Raw genomic sequence first — 19,461 nt, 5'->3', positions numbered from 1 at the left:
TCCACTGACAATACTAGACAGGTCATCAAGACAGAAAATCAACAAAGAAACAATGGATTTAAATTATACCCTGGAACAAATGGACTACCTTACATAACATTCTACCCAACAATCACAGAATATACATTCTATTCATCAGCATATGCAAATTTCTCCAGGATAGACCCTATGATATGCCACAAACAAGTGTCAAAAAAATTAAGAAAATTAAAATCATGTCAACTACTCTCTCAGTCCACAGTGGAATAAAACTGGAAATCAACTCCAAAAGGAAACTTCAAAAACACGCAAATACATGGAAGTTAAATAACCTGCTCCTGAATGATCACTGGGTCAACAAGGAAATGAAGACAAAAATTTTAAAATTCTTCAAATGGAACAATAATAGTGACACAACCATCCAAACCTCTGGGCTAGAGCAAAGGCAATCAAGAGGAAAGTTCATAGCCTTAAATGCCTACTCAAAAACTCTGACAGAGCACAAATAGACAATCTAAGGACACACCTCAAGGAACTAGAGAAATAAGAACAAATGAAACCCAAACCCAGCAGAAGAAAGAAAATAACCAAGATCAGAGCAGAGATAAATGAAATTGAAAAAAAATAATACAAAAGATAAATGAAACAAAAAGCTGGTTATTTGAAAAGATAAATGAAATTGATAGACCATTAGCAAGATTAACCAAGAAAAGAAGAGAGAAGATCCAAATAAGCTCAATTAGAAATAAACAGGAGATATTACAACCAACACCACAGAAATACAAAAGATCATTCAAGGCTACTATGAAAACCTGTACACCCACAAACTAGAAAACCTAGAAGAGATAGGTAAATTCCTGGAAAGATACAACCCTCCTAGCTTAAATCAGGAAGAATTAGAAATCCTGAACAGGCCAATAACAAGCAGCAAGATTAAAATGGTAATTTTAAAATTACCAATGCAAAAAAGTCCAGGACCAGATGAATTCACAGCTGTATTCCACCAGACACTCAAAGAAGAATTGATATCAATCCTATTGACACTATTCCACAAGATGGAGAAAGAGGGAATCCTCCCTAAATCATTCTGTGAAGCCAGTATCACCCTTATAACAAAACCAAGAAAGAACATAACAAAGAAAGAAAACTACAGGCCAATATTCCTAATGAACATAGATGTAAAACTCTGGCCGGGCACTGTGGCTCACACCTGTAACCCCAACACTTTCGGAGGCCAAGGCGGGTAGATCACGAGGTCAGGAGTTTGAGACCAGCCTGGCCAACATGGTGAAACCCTGTCTCTACTAAAAATACAAAAATTAGCTGGGTGTGGTGGCGGGTGCCTGCAATCCTAGCTACTCAGGGGGCTGAGGCAGGAGAATTGCTTGAAACCAGAGTGGAGGTTGCAGTGCCACTGCACTCCAGCTTGGGCAACAAGAGCAAAACTCCACCTCAAAAAAAAAAAAATCCTTAACAAAACACTAGCTAACCAAATCCAACAGCATATCAAAAAGATAATCCACAATGATCAAGTGGGTTTCATATCAGGGATGCAGGGATGGTTTAACATATGCAAGTCAGTAAATGTGATACACCACCTAAACAAAATTAAAAACAAAAATTCCATGACCATCGCAATAATCGCAATAGATACAGAAAAAGCATTTGACAAAATCCAGCATCCCTTTATTATTGAAACCCTCAGCAAAATCAGTATACAAGGGACATACCTCATTGTAATAAAAGGCATTTATGATAAACCCACAGCCAACATAATATTGAATGGGGAAAAGTTGAAAGCATTTCCTCTGAGAATTGGAACAAAACAAAGATGCCCACTCTCACCACTTCTATTCAACATAGTACCAGAAGTCCTAGCTGGAGCAGACAAGAGAAAGAAATAAAGGGCATCCAAATCGGTAAAGAGGAAGTCAAACTGTTGCTGTTTCCTGATTATATGATTTTAAAACTAGAAAACCCGAAAGACTCCCCCAAAAAGCTCCTAGAACTGATTAATGAATTCAGCAGCGTTTCAGGATACAAAATTAATGTACACAAATCAGTAGCTCTGCTACACACCAACAGCAACCAAGGTACGAATCAAATCAAGAACTCACCCCCTTTTACAATAGCTGCAAAAAAAAAAAAAAAAAAAAAAAAAAAAAACTAACCAAGAAGGTGAAGGACCTCTACAAAGAAAACTACAAAACACCTCTCAAAGACAGAAACCATAGATGACACAAACAAATGGAAACACATCTCATGCTCATGGATGAGTAGAATCAGTATTATGAAAATGACTATACTGCCAAAAGCAATCTACAAATTCAGTGCAATTCCCATCAAAATACCACCATCATTCTTCACAGAACTAGAAAAAACAATCCTAAAATTCATATGGAACCAAAAAAGAGCTCGCATAGCCAAAGCAAGACTAAGCAAACAGAACAAATCTGGAGGCATCACATTACCTGATTGCAAACTATACTATAAGGCCATAGTCACCAAAACAGCATGCTACTGATAGGCACGTAGACCAAAGGAACAGAGTAGAGAACCCAGAAATAAACCCACTTACAGCCAACTGCTCTTTGCCAAAGCCAACAAAAACATAAAGCAGGGAAAGGACACCCTATTCAACAAATGGTACTGGGATAATTGCCAAACCACATGTAGGAGAATACAACTGGATCTTCATATCTTACTTTACACAAAAATCAACTCAAGATGGATCAAGGACTTAAATCTAAGACCTGAAACTATAAAATTTTAGAAGTTAATGTCAGAAAAACCCTTCTAGACACGGGCTTAGGCAAAGATTTTATTACCAAAAACCCAAAAGCAAATGCAACAAAAACAAAATTAAATAAGCGGGACTTAGTTAAACTAAAGAGCTTTTGCACAAAAGGAACAGCAGCAGAGTAAACAGACAACCCACAGAGATGGAAAAAATTTTCATAATCTATACATCTAACAAAGGATTAATATCCAGAATCTACAAGGAACTCAAACAAATTAGCAAGAAAAAAACAAACAATTCCATCAAAAAGTGGGCCAAGGACATGAACAGACAATTCTCAAAAGAAGATATACAAATGACCAACAAACATATGAAAAAATGCTCAACATCACTAATGATCAGGGAAATGCAAATCAAAACCACAATGCGATACCACCTTACTCCCACAAAGTGGCCATTTTCAAAAAATCAAAAAATAATAGACATTGGTGTGGATGTAGTGAAAAGTGAACATTTCTATTCTGCTGGTGGGAATGTAAACTAGTACAACTACTATGGAAAACAAGGTGGAGCCAACTTCTTGCTTGATCCCTCACTCCTAAGTCTCTCTCCTCTAATCTGTGAGAACACCAGGATAGGTTCAAAATTAAGAAAGTCACTTCTCTGCTTAAGATCCTTTATGGCTCCCATATCCCTCAGGGATCTCAAACTCCTGGTTTGACAGATAAAGACTTCTATGTTGGTACTGCAGCCCAGCCTCAGCTCCAGCTGCCTCCTTAACCACAGCTCACATGGCCAAATGAGCATTGAAATATGGCTGGTCCAAATTGAGATGTAAGTGTGAAACACCTGGAGGATGTGGAAGTCTTAGTGAAAAAAAAAAAAACCATGCATAATATATCAATAATTTTTAAATGTTGACTCCATATTGAAATACTACTTGGGGTATATTGGTTAAATGAAGTATATCACAAAACTAAAAAAAAGTAATAATGATTAGTCTTGTAAAGCAAGCCTTTAAAAATACAATCACCTAAAATATAAAAAATATAAATTTTATATATAAAATATAAAAAATATAATCACCTAAATATAATTCTGTATGTTCTTCACCAATTTTTATTTGCTGAATCAAGCACAAACTAAACCAAGTATTATCTCCAGGCATAACTAGAACATTTCTTTACTTTTTTTGAGATGGAGTTTCGCTCTGTTACCCAGGCTGGAGTGCAGTGGTGCCATCTTAACTCACTATAATCTCCACCTCCTGGGTTCAAGTGATTCCCTTGCCTCAGCCTCCCGAGTAGCTGGGATTACAGGCGCCCGCTGCCATGCCTGGCTAATTTTTTTTTTTTTTTTTTTTTTTTTTTTTTTTTTTTTTTTTTGAGACGGAGTCTTGCTCTGTCGCCCAGTCTGGAGTGCAGCGGCGTGATCTTGGCTCACTGCAAGCTCCGCCTCTCAGGTTCATGCCATTCTCCTGCCTCAGCATCCCGAGTAGCTGAGACTACAGGTGCCCGTCACCACGCCCGGCTAATTTTTTAACATTTTTAGTAGAGATGGGGTTCACCGTGTTAGCCAGGCTGCTCTGGAACTTCTGACCTCAAATGATCCACCCAGCTCAGCCTCTCAAAGTGCTGGGATTACAGGCGTGAGCCATCACGCCCAGCCAACGAGAACATTTCTTTATAAATGACTCCCTCTGCTCTTCATCTTAGGATACCTCTTAAGGCTGGCATATATTCATGTAATTTCCAAAAAGACTGGCCTCAAGTGTGTTGGTTTATACCTACTGGATAAGTTTTCAAGCAAACATAACCAGACTAGCCTATGCGATATTTAATCAGGAACTTTCCAACATTCACTATCTTTTTTGGCCTCTTCCTTTCTCTTTCCACAAGGCAGAAACTAGAAAGTCTAACCAGCTCTTGGGATTCAAGTATGAGTCATGATTATTACATCTCTAACAGGAGGAAAAAAAAAAAAAAAAAAAAAAAAGCTTAGTTATCTTTTCAGAGTCCTGCCTCAACAAACTTGATTCTTGAATTTTTTCTTTTATGTTGCTGGAGATTCGTAGCAATATATGACCACCTTCTCATTTCACTATCATGAAAGCATCAAACTCATTTTTGGGACTCTCTCCATTCAGAAGAGATTCACTTTCCACAATGCCTAGTGAAGAGAGTAACTTTGTCCATTCCTACCGGTTTTTACAGTTGCTAGCAGTTGTTCTAAATTGAGCTTGAAATGTAAATATGATAGCTGCAGCAGTTGCTTTCAACCACCAATATACACTTGCATATACTACCTTTAGCTTTGGATTCTAACCTTTCCATTATTAATCTGAACTTAGATCATAAAACATAAAATTTAAGATTTGAAAGATACTTTAGCTGGCATTTTTCAGAAGTAAAAACTGAGGGAAGAAAAATCATGTGATTTGCCCAAGGTTCCTAGGTAGTAGGTAGAGTCAAGCTTAATTGCATACTTGACCCTTAGCTGGGACTCCTATTTCACAAAATGATGTTTTTATATACCAGAATAGTCATTTTAAAACAAAATCAGACATTAAAAAATAGAATTATCTGAAAACAATGAAAACCTTGGCTGAAAGATAAAAATGCCCCTTTTAGATTATATTAAATATTAAATAATATTAGGTAATTAAATCTTAAGTAGGTCTTTTTAAAGTATCTGTGACACCATCCATAAAAATTTATTTTGGTACTTCTGTTGTGCAACTAAGCCGAATTCATTGATAGATGTTTTTGTTGAAGAGGAGTAAAAGCCCGTGCCCACCATAATATTTCCTAAGTCACAGTTTTGGTTTATGGGATATTAATATCTTACTTATGCATGTGTCTATCTCTGATGACACTGTGTGTTACCAACAGGTCAGCCAGGCAGACGCGTAACAATGAAAGGAGCACTGAAGGAGACTTGATTTCCTGTCTGAGCAGTTAACTTAGCTTAGTGATTTGGACAAGAACAACTCAACTGAAAAACAAAAAGGTCCACTAGATGATCTCTAAAAGTTCGTTTCAGCTCTAAAAACTACTCATTAGCCTGATCGCAGCCATGGAAACAAACAAAGAAAAAAGCATATGGAAAGTCCTAGGGACTTACAGAATTTTAAAGTAGCAATTCTTTCATGGAATTACTGCCCCCAAAGTTCTGCATTATATAGGTTCTATCTATGGAAAAAGTCCTTACATCATATCAAGAATCATTTATTTTTGCAAAAGAAAATTATAGGAACAAGATAAACCCTTTCTGAAATTTTTTTCCTGGCCTTGAATCACCGCCAGCATTTCTTCTAACATTCAAGGTGAGCTGAGTCATTCCTGAAAAGGTACACAAAGATGTACCTTTGGTCATTCCTGAAAAGGTACACAAAGATTCCTCATTTTTCTTCCAATAGAAATCAAAATGATCTCTTAATAAGCAATCAAATAAATTGAGTATTAAAAAATTAATCAAAGTTATGTTGTAAACAGTTGAACATAGCCTGGTATAACTATAAGATCTATTATGTAAGCCTTATGGCAATCATGAAGCAAAATCCTGTAGCAAATATACAAAAGGCAGAAAGTAAGAATTCAAAGCATACCACTATAGGAAATCACCTAATCACAAAGGAAGACAGCAAGATAGGAAGAAAGAGATACAGTGAGTAAATGGATTTAAAAATACAACACCCTGTTATATGATGTCTAGAAGAGATTCAATGCATGGTTAAGAAAACACAGAGAATGAAGGTGAACGGACCAAAAAAGACATTCTATGCAAATAGAAGCCAAAGGAAAGCAGAGGCAGCTATATTTATATCGGATAAAACAGGCTTTAAGTCACAAACTATAAAATAAGACAAAGAAGGCCATTAAATAATGAAAAGAGGGTCAATTCATTAAGAGGATATAACAGTTGAACATATATATGCACCCAACATCAGAGCACCTAAATGAATGAAGCAAATATTAATTGATATGAAAGGGAAGATAGACTGTAATACAATAATATTGGGGAAACTCAATACCACACTTTCAGCAATGGACAGATTATTCAGACAAAAAATCAATAAAAATGAAAGTTCAAACTTAAACTATACTTTAGCACAGATGGGCTTAACAGATATATACAGAATATTTCATCCAACAACAATAGAACACACATTCTTCTCAAATACACATGGAACATTATCCATTGAGTGTTAGGTAAAACAGTATAGATCATGGCCGGGTGCGATGGTTCACATCTGTAATCCCAGCACTTTGGGAGGTGAAGGTGGGTGAATCATTTGAGGTCAGGAGTTGGAGACCAGCCTGACCAACACGGTGAAACCCCGTCTCCACTAAAAAAATACAAAAAGTTAGCCAGGCATGGTGATGTGCTCCTGTATTCCCAGCTACTCAGGAGGCTGAGGCATAAGAATAGCTTGAACCCAGGAGGTGGAGGTTGCAATGAATCAAGATTGAGCCACGGCACTCCAGCCTGGGCAACACAGCGAAACTCTGTCCCAAAAAAATGAAAAACAAAAAACAAAACAAAAAAAACAGTATAGCTCATATGTTAGGACACAAAATAAGTCTTAACAAATTTAAGAACATTGAAATCATGTCAAGTGTTTTTTCCAACCATAAATAATGTGAAACTATAAATCAACAAGAATAATTTTGGAAAATTCACAAATATGTGAAAATAAAACAACATACTCAGAACCAACAAGTGGGTCAAAGCAGAAATAAAAAGGAAAGTTGAAAAATATCTTGAAACAAATGAAAATGGACACACAACATACCAAAATTTGTGGGATGCAGCAAGAGTACTTTCAAGAGGGAAGTTTATAGCAATAAATGTCTGCATCAAAGAAGAAGATCTCAAACAACCTAATGTTATACCTCAAATAACTAGAAAAATAAAAACAAAACCCCAAGTTAGTAGAAGGAAGAAAATAATAAAGATCAGAGGAAAAATAAATGAAATGGAGACTAGAAAAACAAAACAAAAAAAATCAATGAAACTATGAATTGGTTTTTTAAAAAGATAAACAAAATTGATTAACCTTTAACTAGACTAAGAAAAAAAGCAAGAAGACACAAATAAACTGAATCTGAAATCAAAGAGGAGACATTACAACTGATAGCACAGAAATGCAAAAAAATTATGAGTACTAGGATGAATTACATACCAACAACTTGGATAATCTAGAATAAATGGATAAAGTCTCAGACACATAAACCTAGCAAGTCTGAATCATGAAGAAATAGAAAGTCTGACCAGACCGATAAGTAGAAAGAAGACTGAATCAGTAATAAAAAGTCCCCCATGGAAGAAAAGCCCAGGACCTAAAGGACTTTATTGCTGAACTCTGCCAAACATTTAAGGAACTAATACCAATCCTCAAACTCTTCCCAAAAATTGGAGAGGAGGAAATACTTCCAAACCTATTTTACAAGGCCAGCATCACTATGATACTAAAGCCAGACAAGAGTATTACAAGAAAATTAAATCTCATGCCAATATCCCTGATGAATATAGATGCAAAAATCCACAACAAAATACTAGCAAAATTGATTGTCACAACACATAAAAGAATCATTCACCATGATCAAGTGGGATTTACCCAGGGATGCAACGATGGTTCAACATATGCAAATCTATAAATGTAGTACACACATTAACAGAATGAAGAACGAAAACCATATAGTCATCTCAATAGAGGGAAAAAAACGCATTTGACACAATTCAAAATCCTTTCATACCAAAAACTCTCAACAAATTAAATATAGAAGGAATGTACCTCAACACAATAAAGATCATATATGACAAGCCTACAGCTAACATCATACTCAATGGTGAAAATTTGAAAAGTCTTCCCCTAAGATCAATAACAAGACAAGGATGCCCACTCTCACCACTTCTATTCAACGTAGTACTGAGAACTCCTGCCAGAGCAATTATGCAAGAAAAAAAAATAAAGGCATGCCAATTGAAAAAGAAGAAGTTAAATTACCCCTGTTTGCTGATGACATGATTTTACATATAGAAAGCCCCAAAGACTTCACACAAAAAACTGTTAGAACTAATAAACAAATTCAGTAAAGTTTCAGAAGAGAAAATCAACATACAGAAATCAGTAGTGTTTCTATACACTAACCACAAATTATCCAAAAAAACAAATCCCATTTGTAATAGCTATAAAAATAAAACAAAATATTTGGGAATAAATTTAACCAAGGAAGTAAAGCAAGTGTATGCTGAAAGCTATAGACATCAATAAAAGAAACTGAAGAAGACACAAATAAATGGAAAGATATACCATGCATAGACTGGAAGAATTAATATTGTTGAAAATGTCCATATGACCCAAATCAATCTACAGATTCAATGCAATGCCTATCAAAATTGCAATGACATTTTTTACAGAAGTGGAAAAACAATCAAAAAAATTGTATGGAACCACAAAAAAACCCTGAATAACCAAAGCAATCTGGAGCAAGAAGAAGAAAGGTAAAGGCATAATACTACCGGACTCAAAATATACTACAAAGCTATAGTAATTAAAACAGCATGGCACTGACATAGAAACAGACGTATTGACCAATGGAACAGAATAGAGAACCCAGAAATAAATTCTTTCATTTAGAGTCAATCAATTTTTGACAAAGTTGCTAAAAGCACACAATGGAAAAAGGATACTCTCTTTGATACATGTTTCTAGAGAAACTGGATATCTGCACACCGAAGAATGAAATTAGACACTTACCTCATTCCATATACAAAAATCAACTCAACCTGGATGAAAGACTTAAATGTTAGACCTGAAACTGTAAAAACTACTAGGAAAAAAAAAAAAAAAAAACATAAGAAGAACATGGTCATTACAGGCATCATTGTGCTGCCTACACTCATGCTTCCTCCAGCTGAACTGACAGTCACAGAGGCTGACCTGCCTTCATCCCTAATAGGTAACAGAGGACCTTGATTTTCTTACCTAGAGGATGAAGGAGTTAGATTAGATCAGTGGCTTGCCAACTGTGTTCCTTGGAGCCCTAGGGTTCTAAGAAGGTTTCTCATGAACATCATACTGAATAAAGAAAGGGTATGCCAAATCAACTTTTATCTGTTTCATAGATGACTATCTGCTTCTGCTTGTGGAAATAAGAGCTTGATTGCTTTAAAATATTGTGAAACACTGGATTCATTAGTCTTTAAGGTCCACATGTGATTCACTTACTTGATTCAGTATATTTCTTTGTTTGCAAATAAAAATTACAATATGGGAACTTTTGAATAAATATCTATGTATGAATTAATAAAATAATATTTTCAATATCATAAATATATAGATTGCTGCTTAAAACAATCAGTCTCTCTTTGGTAAAGAGAAGTTAGCTTTTCTTTAACATTTTTCTTAAATTCAATCCTAAATACGAGCACCCCAACCTACCTTTTGAGGAAACCTAGATTCACATGCAGCTACAAATCTTCCACAATTATTGGGCAATCCAAAGAAAGTAATTCACATCTACATTTTTAACTTATTAATTTGATTCTATCATCATATACATTAATAATTGGTTGTATACTCTTTTATTTTTATTTTTATTTTAGATGGAGTCTCGCTCTGTCACCCAAGCTGGAATGCAGTGGCAACCTCTATCTCCTGGGTTCAAGCAGTTCTCCTGCCTCAGGCTCCCAAATAGCTGGGATTACAGGTGGGCGCCGCTACACCCAACTAATTTTTTATTCTTAGTAGAGACAAGGTTCTGCCATGTTGTTCAGGCTGGTCTCAAACTCCTGACCTCAGGTGATCCACTTGCCTCGGCCTCCCAAAATGCTGTGATTACAGGTGTGAGCCACCACAGCCAGCCAGTTGTTTACTTTTGATGAAGGATAGCCAATGTAGGATTAAAGAGGATTCCAAACACAGTCACCAGGCTGGAAGTTTATCCATCAACAAAGCAAATGACAATAACTCATGGTGATAAATATTAAATCCAAGCAACAAGAAAATATTTTATTTTCCGGTATTTCTTTGGGCTTCTGAATCATTCTGGACACATGTATATTTCCCTATCTATATTAGTAGTATGTTATTTTCTCACTTTAAAATTATCCCATTAATTTTTGGATTTATTTGTTATTTTGGAATATTTCTAAAAATTACACTGAAACATTTGTTATTAAAATAAATAAAGACTAGTTGACAATTACTACTTTATCTCAAATTTCTTCTTAATGTGTTATAAGGAAACACAACCAGAATGGTCAGTGCAAGAGTCCTGCACATCAATTAATTTCCATGTCCCAATTTCCTCACTGCACAATGAAAACCTTGCCTCAAACACACCTCTGAGTCTATGGTAAGAAAAAACCTTTCACAAATTTGTGTAAATCTCTGGCATCATAAAAAGATAAATAACACATCGCATTCTTCATTCAGCTATATTCAGCATATGAGATCAGAAAACAAAAAAAAGCTTAGGTGTTTAAGCCAAGTTTTTATTCTCCACAAAGAAATTAGAAACTTTTATCTTGTAGAAGTGATGAGATTGCCATTCTCTTTCTTTCAGCTGAAAAAAAACCCAGCAGTGCTCGTATATGATGAAATTTTCAACTAAGATAGTAATTATTTTAAGACAAAAAAAAGATATGTAATAACTAACACTTGTGTGGCTCTTTAGATTTATATTTTCCCATGTTACGATTTGTCATCTTCATGACAAACTCATTAAGTAAAATTTATTTACTTATTTATTTATTTATTTATTTATTTTTGAGACAGAGTCTCGCTTTGTTGCCCAGGCTGGAGTGCAATGGAGCAATCTTGGCTCACTGCAACCTCTGCCTCCCGTGTTCAAGTGATTCTCCTGCCTCATCCTCCTGAGTAGCTGGGATTATAGGTGCCTGCCATCACACCTGGCTAATTTTGTAGAGACGAGATTTCACTTTGTTGACCAGACTGGTCTTGAACTCCTGACCTCAGGTGATCCACCCACCTTGGCCTCCCAAAGTGCTGGGATTACAGGCGTAAACCACCATGCTTGGACAGTAGAATTTATTTCTCTCCATTTCATATTCGAAATCAGTGAAGCTCATAAAAGTAACTAACAAGGTTGCTTAGCAAGTTTGAGGAGGAGCCAGCATTTGAACAGATTTATCTTGGGAAGAGTTCCTCTTTCTACCAAACTCAGCAAGAAGGCCAAATTCTTGAGTAATAGTATATGTCCTGGATGTCAGATGTCTGAGTAATATTCTGAGTTGGACTAAACCTGGGAGTGGCTGGTTAAAGCTCTAGACTCCTATTCTGATCATTCAATATTTGACATCTTGCAACCCTGTCCCCACTTGCTGTTGAGATTTTTATTTGCCACTTCCCATGCAAATGTTCTTTTTATACTGTGAGGACATTGAGGGAAGGGACTAGAATCTTATTCATATTTGCTTTATTCCCAAGGGTTTGCATATAAGAAGCCCTACACAAATAACTATTTAAATGAATTTAATCAATTTATTAATTAGTGCAAAAAAAGATACTTCTTGAACATCTGCCTTATGACTGATTTCATGTGAGATCAGTAAACGAGACACAGAGACCCCCCTGCCATCGTGGAGTTTATGGACCGTATATAAAGACAGACATTGAACGACTAATAATAATGGTGATGAGAGCTAAGAGAAGAGCTGTTTGCCATTAAAGATAGAACATGAATTTTCCAGCATCTTCATTTTGAACTTCGAGCCTCAGGAACTGTCAGGGAACTGTGTAGGCCTTCCTGAAGAAGAGACATGTAATCTACAATCTAAAGTTCAAGGGGAAGGAGACAAATGAAGAGGAAAAAGCAATGCAGAGAAACCAGCACACGTACTAGGATAGAAAAGCACATTCCCGAAAGTGCAATTCAAATCCTGCATCTTATAGAACTACCAAGATTCGAACCAAATCTAATAATGATGCTGGGATTTTCAGAGGCAATAAGTATTGTAACAGATTAAAATTGTTACTTCATGGAGATAAATCATGCACTCTTTTGAATCTTTACGACAGATCTTCAGTAAATTTTTTCAGCCTTGCTATAAAAGTAGGGAGTAGGTCTGTGGTTCTCTTTTAACTGAAACTAAACTTTTTGTTTCATAGTTAGAGTTTCAGTATCCTAATTGGTAACCAGCCCAGTTAAAGTGGATTGTTGTGAACCCTAATGGTTGAAAACACGTTGTAAAGATTTATTCCATCACAGCTGGTCTTTGCCATGTGACTGCACATTTTATAGTTAGTTATCATTGTACTTCCAGTTGTAAATTAAGTCTTTATTCAACGGGATTTTTCAAGTTGTTGTTATAGAAAGTATCCTGTGGCCATGTGTGGTATTCCATGTAGTAGAAAATACAATATATTATATTGCTTTATGGCAAGCACTTTATACCTATCATTAAAATAAGATGTTCTCATGGGCTATAATTTTATGAATTTAAAGCTTCACTTAAAACTAATGTACATATAAAAACTGCCAGAAAGATACATGTTTTCATTACAGGTAGAGAAATACTGAACAATCGCTGAGTAATCCCTATGGGATATTTCCACATATGTTGAAACCTTACCCCCCGGGCCTCAGAATGTGACTGTATTTGGATATTGTACCTTAAGTGAGGTAATTAAGATTCAATGAGGTCTTGTGTGTGGGGTCCTAATCCGATATGACTGGTGTCTTTGTAAGAAGAGGAAGAAGCTGTGGACGCACGGAGAAAAGGCCGTGTGGGGACACAGAGAGAAGGCAGCCATCTGCAAGCCAAGGAGAGAGGCCTCAGGAAAAACCCAAACCTGCCAGCACCTTGGTCTCAGACTTCAGCCTCCAAAGCTGTGAGGCAATTGACTTCTGTTACTTAAGCCACCCAGTCTATGGTATTTTGGGAGGGCAGCCTGTTATGAACTGTGTCCCCAAAAAACTTGTATGTTGAAGCCCTAGCCCCTGGTATGACTATATTTGGAAATAGGGCCTTTTTGGAGGTAACTAAGGTTAAATGAGGTCATAAGGGTGGACCCCTAATCCAACAGGGCGTATGAGAAGAGGAAGAGATGCCAAGAGTGCTTGGACACAGAGGAAAGGCCATGTGAGGACACAGGGAGAAGACAGCTAGCCACAAGCCTAGAAGAGAGGCCTCACAAGCCAGGCCTGGTGGCTCACGCCTGTAATCCCAGCACTTTGGGAGGCCAAGGCAGGCGGATCACCAGAGGTCAGGAGTTCAAGACCAGCCTGGCCAACATATAGTGAAACTCCATCTCTACAAAAAAATACAAAAATTAGTTGGGTATGGTGGCATGCACCTGTAGTCCCAGCTACTTGGGAAGCTGAGGCAGGAGAATCGCCTGAACCTGGGAGGCAGAGGTTTCAGTGAGCCGAGATTGCACCACTGCACTCCATCCTGGCCAACAGAGCAAGACTCCGTCTCTCAAAAAAAAAAAAAAAAAAGAGGGGGCTTACTAGAAACCAAATATTCCAGCACTTTGATTTTGTATGTCCAGCTTCCAGAATTGGGAGAAAATTAATTTCCGTTGTTTAAGCCACCCAGCCTGTGGTATTTCATTATGGCAGCCCTAGAAAACTAATACGGATATATATATTTACAGTCATCAATATACATGTGCGAGTGTGTATGGATCTATCCACAGTCTGTCGTGTGCAGTCAAATTATCTAGATTTCTAGGTGAAAACAGTGGGGAGACTTTTATTATGTCTTTGCATATTCGAGTTTTTGTTAGATTAAAAATGAGAAGGCATAATTTATATTCATGTAGCCAAACCATATCTGGATATTAATTACAATAAAAACAGAATTGGTTTTATGAAGTGGGGTCAATGCGTGGGTACCCTCACATTTTAAAAATTGTTTTGGACATATTCACAACTTGATTATTTCAGCTTTCCAGGAGAATGTATGTAAGAGCCTGTGCTTAACCTACCTATAATCGCCAAAGAAGAATATTAAACTTTGACTACACTGTTTCAAATTAAGCTTTTCTTATGCAGCTGTTATATTCCTGTCACTTATCAAGTTACCTTAAGAAGCATTTTGTGAGTTTAATTAAGCCTGACTAATTCTCCAACAGTACAAAGAAAGATGAATTCCTTAAATATTTAATCCATTTATGACTCAAGTGTCATTTTCTGAATGTACCTGTTAAATTCTTGGAATTAATTAGCCTTTGAATTAAAGCTGCTTTTTCAGATGTTCAAGATGTATAGTCAGTCACAGCTCACAGAATCTGCAAATTCAACATCGCATCTCTTCACCAGGAGAATTTATTCCAAATGCTGCATTCCAAACCTCAGCCTGTCCGGCTTGTTTATGAGCCCGGGACTAAGAAACCTGTCACTGTAAGCTTGTTAACCATCAAGCTTGCCTTCATAATAATCTCCATTCTTGGTCTTTCTTCTCCTTCCTCCTGCGTCCAAGTAAGAATGATTTAAAGGTTAGCTGCCCACTACTTGCAAAATCACTATTCCTTTTCATTGAAATTTTGTTCTCCTTAAATCACCCCAAGCTTCACCTCCTTCAGAAAAGAAATGGGCTTTTCCCTATTATAATGAGCAGGTAGCACCATCATCAGCCCTGCCCTCCCCTCAGTATCCTTCTGAAACACTAAATGAATCCATGGCTGGCTTTATTTATTTATTTATTTATTTATTTATTGAGACAGAGTCTCACTCTATCATCCAGGCTGGAGTGCAGTGGCACCATCTTGGTTCACTGCAACCTCCATCTCCCAGGTTCAAGCGATTCTCCTGCCTCTGCCTCCGGAGTAGCTGGGCCTACTGGCGCTCGTCACCATACCCAGCTAATTTTTGTATTTTCAGTAGAAATGGGGTTTCGCCATGTTGGCCAGGCTGGTCTCTAACTCCTGACCTCAGGTGATTTGCCCAACTCAGCCTTGTGACTTTATTTTAATTACACATTTTCTACGTGTTCTCTTCCACTACACTGAAGGCTATCGAAGACTAGAAGCAATATTCCTCAAGATGAGACTCCCAAGAATACAATGAGGTCGATCAGGCAACCACATTTATGGGGCTCCTAATATTCCCAGAACTGGGATTCAGTTTCCAGATTCCTGTATGAGAAAACTGGAGGACGGGATACATGAGAAGACAGAAAACCACACACACACACACACACACACACACACAGCCACAAAGACACAAGCCCATAGTCACAAACCCTGCGTGCTTTGGTACTCGTTAGTGTAGTGCTCAGTAATCAACTATGCCAGCACCATGCTAGACACTGAGGTTAAGAAAATGGCTGGTTGACTCAGGTTCTGAAGGAGAAAACTGCCTTTTGATTGAAATTCACATTCCTTAAGGGATGATAAGAGACTAGAAGGCTATAAATTAGTTAGTTAGCTTTCACATTTACAAGTCTCAATTTGGGGAAAGTTTATCCTCAGATATCATTTTCTAGCATTTGCAATATAAACAGTAACTGAAAAATATTTCTGGAATAATTCACTAAGCACTCTTCATTTCCTTCCATCACTGCCTCCCACACACCTTTGATTTAAAATATAATTATTTACATTGAAAATCCAAACCACAAAATGCCATGTTAGAATTTCCAGTTCCAGACACTTCCACCTTTTTAAAATCAAATGGGTTATGAAAATACTTTTGTTGCAAAGAAAAATAAGAACAGAAAAAAAAAATTAAAAGAAAAAAAACACAAAATTATCATGGTTGTATTCGAATGGGAAGAGCCAGCACTGGGCAGTGGCCAGGGCCGTCCCCAAGGGCCCCTGGGAGAGATGTACCTACCACCTTTCATCATTCCCACTTCGTAGCATTTGCGGAGCCGGCAGGCCTGGCAGCTCTTCCTCCTGTTCTTATCAATGGTGCACTGGTTGGTGGCTGGACACATATAGTCGTTATGTCCTGTTAAAAGCAAGAGGACAGAATTAATATTATTTCAGGAAACTTAGCCAGTCAGAATCCACAGGGAAACCTTTGGGAGGCTGTTTCCCTATCAATTCCTCAGCCTTACTATGGGGCTCCTCAGCCTGCCTGCCTTTTTCTGTCCTTCTTGAAGTGCAAACAAAACCCCTCATGGGCCAGGCACGCTGGCTCAAGCCTGTAATCCCAGCACTTTGGGAGGCCGAGGTGGGTGGATCACGAGGTCAGGAGTTCGAGACCAGCCTGACCAACATGGTGAAACTCCCGTCTCTACTAAAAATACAAAAATTATCCGGGTGTGGTGGTGCGCGCCTATAATCCCAGCTACTCAGGAAGCTGGGGCAGGAGAATCGCTTGAACTCAGGAGGCGGAGGTTGCAGTGAGCCAAATTGCACCACTACACTCCAGCCTAGGCAACAGAGTGAGACTCCTGTCTCAAAAAAAAAAAAAAAAAAAAATCCTCTCGTGGACTTAATTTCTACAGCAGCTAATTGCTTCAGGAGTCCTTTGGACAAGTCACCTTTAGTTCACACAGTCTGTATTTTGTAGCACCATATTTTATATGGTTATATTTTCTCAGCAGATAAGGTTTTTTGGGTTTGGTTTGGTTTGGTTTGGTTTGATCAAGGCTGCTTACCAAAATCGTTGTCAGGGTAGAGATATTAGAAATAGAATTTTCAGAGAGCGAGTTTCAAAGTAGCCCTTCTTAAAATATAATTTAATTAAGTCGGTAGTCACATGCAGCACAGAATACCCAAATTCAAGCCGGCTTGGTGGGCTGCGTGGTGACAAAGTTCAGTCCTTCAGTTCGTAAGTTAGTCCATCACTGACTGCCTGGAGAACTCTGAGCAAGCTACCTTATGTTTCTAAGTCTCTCTTTCCTCCTCACTAACCTAGAGACAATCATGGAATCCACCACATCCAAAGATTCTAAGAATTGAACGTGAGAATGCAGGTCAGGAGTTTACCATCATTCTCTGGATATGGAAAACACTCAAAAGATGTTTGTTGTTGTTACTGTTATTTTATGATTAACCTTCTTTGTTTTCTCTCTTGTTGATTGACTCTCTCTCCCTCAAATGCTCCTTACTCATTGGCTTTGATCACATGCAAGACTGTCCTGTAAAACAGTCACCCTTGCCCCACATGCTCTCTAACTTCCATCTTCTATCTTGCCCCTCGTTCCTAGCTGAACTCAGAAATGTCTGCACATGAAATCTCCTTTTCTTCACCTCTCTTGCGGGGTCAACCCACGCCAATCTGTTTTCCACCTTAGTTGCCCCAAAAAGCAACTTCCCTAAGATTATCAATGAATCCTGTTGCCAAATTTTATAGATATTTTTCGGTCCACATCCTACATAACCTATCTGAAGCAGCCTACAATGTTGATACGTCCCCTTCCCCCTTGAAAGAGGCTTTTTCCCTAGGCTTCCATAATCCTAAACACCCCAGTTGCTTCTGCCTCCAGGCTACAGCCTCCAGGTCTTGTCTACAGATTCAATTTCCTCCATCCACCATTAAGCCAGAGCTGCTCAAGGCTCAGTCTTAGGTCTTCTTCTTCTCTTACTACTCCATATTCTCCCACAAGAGAATCTAGTGCATGTCCATGGCTTCCATCATCACCAAATGCAGATCACTCAGAATGTATGCTTCCAACCCAACCTTCTTCTCTGAGCTCCTGGTATATATATCCAGCTGCCCACAGGAAGTTTCTGCTCTAAGATTTAGAAGTCACCTCCATCCCTTTATCCCTCAAAAGAAATCTGATTTATAGGGAGCAGAATATTAAAATTCACAAACTAATAAATATTGGCATGTTTTTATAAAGTCTGTTTGCATAAGTGTAAATTCTTACATATCTTGGGGAAATGTCCTGAATTTAGACTAAGGAAGTTATGTCTACTATGGTAAAACATGTTTCTCATTCTCCCACCCCAAATTTGAATATATATTTCACACTCTAATTCAGATTCTCTGCTTAAGTCTCTATTTTTTCCATTTACTAAGGGCAAGATGCAACAGGCAGTGAAATGTTTTAACTACAGAGCTCTTTGTTCTTTATTCAACTAAAGGGTCAGGCCCAATTAGAAGAGGGTGGAGTGAGGACTTGACCAGAAATGCTGCTCTCATAAAACTTGGCTTTCCATCTTTAAATATACATTATAAAAGTCACTGTATAAACGGGCTTCAGATCAAATTAACATTTGCACTCTTCTATTGCATAACAGAAACCAGCAAACTAGTCAGAGAGTTATAAACCGTAACTTCAGTAAAAGACCACACACTGACTCAGATATCCAGACATCGTTGTTATTTTTAGAATTGTCCTTATTAAGAGGGTCAAGCTGAAGAAGTAATAGAACCAGAAACAAAACTTATCTGTGCAGATGCTAACTGCAAGCAAAAAGAGTATTCTTCTGATACCCTAAAGAAACTTTCAGTGTTTAGTCTCCTGTGGTATTTATGCAGTATATGCTGATATATTTCAGTTTTTAAAAAAAATGAGTATATGGCCAGGTGTGGCAGCTCATGCCTATAATTCCAGTACTTCAGGAAGCTGAGGTGGGAGGACAGCTTGAGACCAAGAGTTTTAGACCAGCTTGGGCAACATAACAATATCTTGTCTCTACAAAAAAAAAAAAAAAAATTAAATTAAATATTAGCCTGGCATGATGGCACATGCCTGTAGTCCTAGCTACTCGGGAGGCTGAGACAGGAGATCGCTTGAGCCCAGGAGGTCAAGGCTGCAGTGAGCTGTGATTGCACCACTACACTCCAGCATAGACAACAGAGCGA

At 37.7% G+C, this 19,461-nt stretch overlaps 1 protein-coding gene across 8 annotated transcripts in view; it reads right to left on the bottom strand.

Annotated features, from left to right (window-relative positions):
• The window catches only part of ESR1 (estrogen receptor 1), a 432,869-nt gene that overhangs the window by 198,531 nt on the left and 214,877 nt on the right, over nucleotides 1-19,461 (bottom strand). For all 8 annotated transcript variants that reach the window (XM_005552152.5, XM_065542899.2, XM_074037299.1 and 5 more), the window contains one exon: nucleotides 16,531-16,647. In XM_005552152.5, coding sequence (XP_005552209.1) covers nucleotides 16,531-16,647 — 117 coding nt within the window. The remainder of the gene's footprint in view (nucleotides 1-16,530; nucleotides 16,648-19,461) is intronic.

The sequence above is a fragment of the Macaca fascicularis genome, chromosome 4, assembly GCF_037993035.2.
Source record: "Macaca fascicularis isolate 582-1 chromosome 4, T2T-MFA8v1.1".
Classification (NCBI taxonomy): domain Eukaryota; kingdom Metazoa; phylum Chordata; class Mammalia; order Primates; family Cercopithecidae; genus Macaca; species Macaca fascicularis.
Note: the sequence above shows the minus strand (reverse complement) of the source record. Positions and strands in the feature narration are given on the sequence as shown.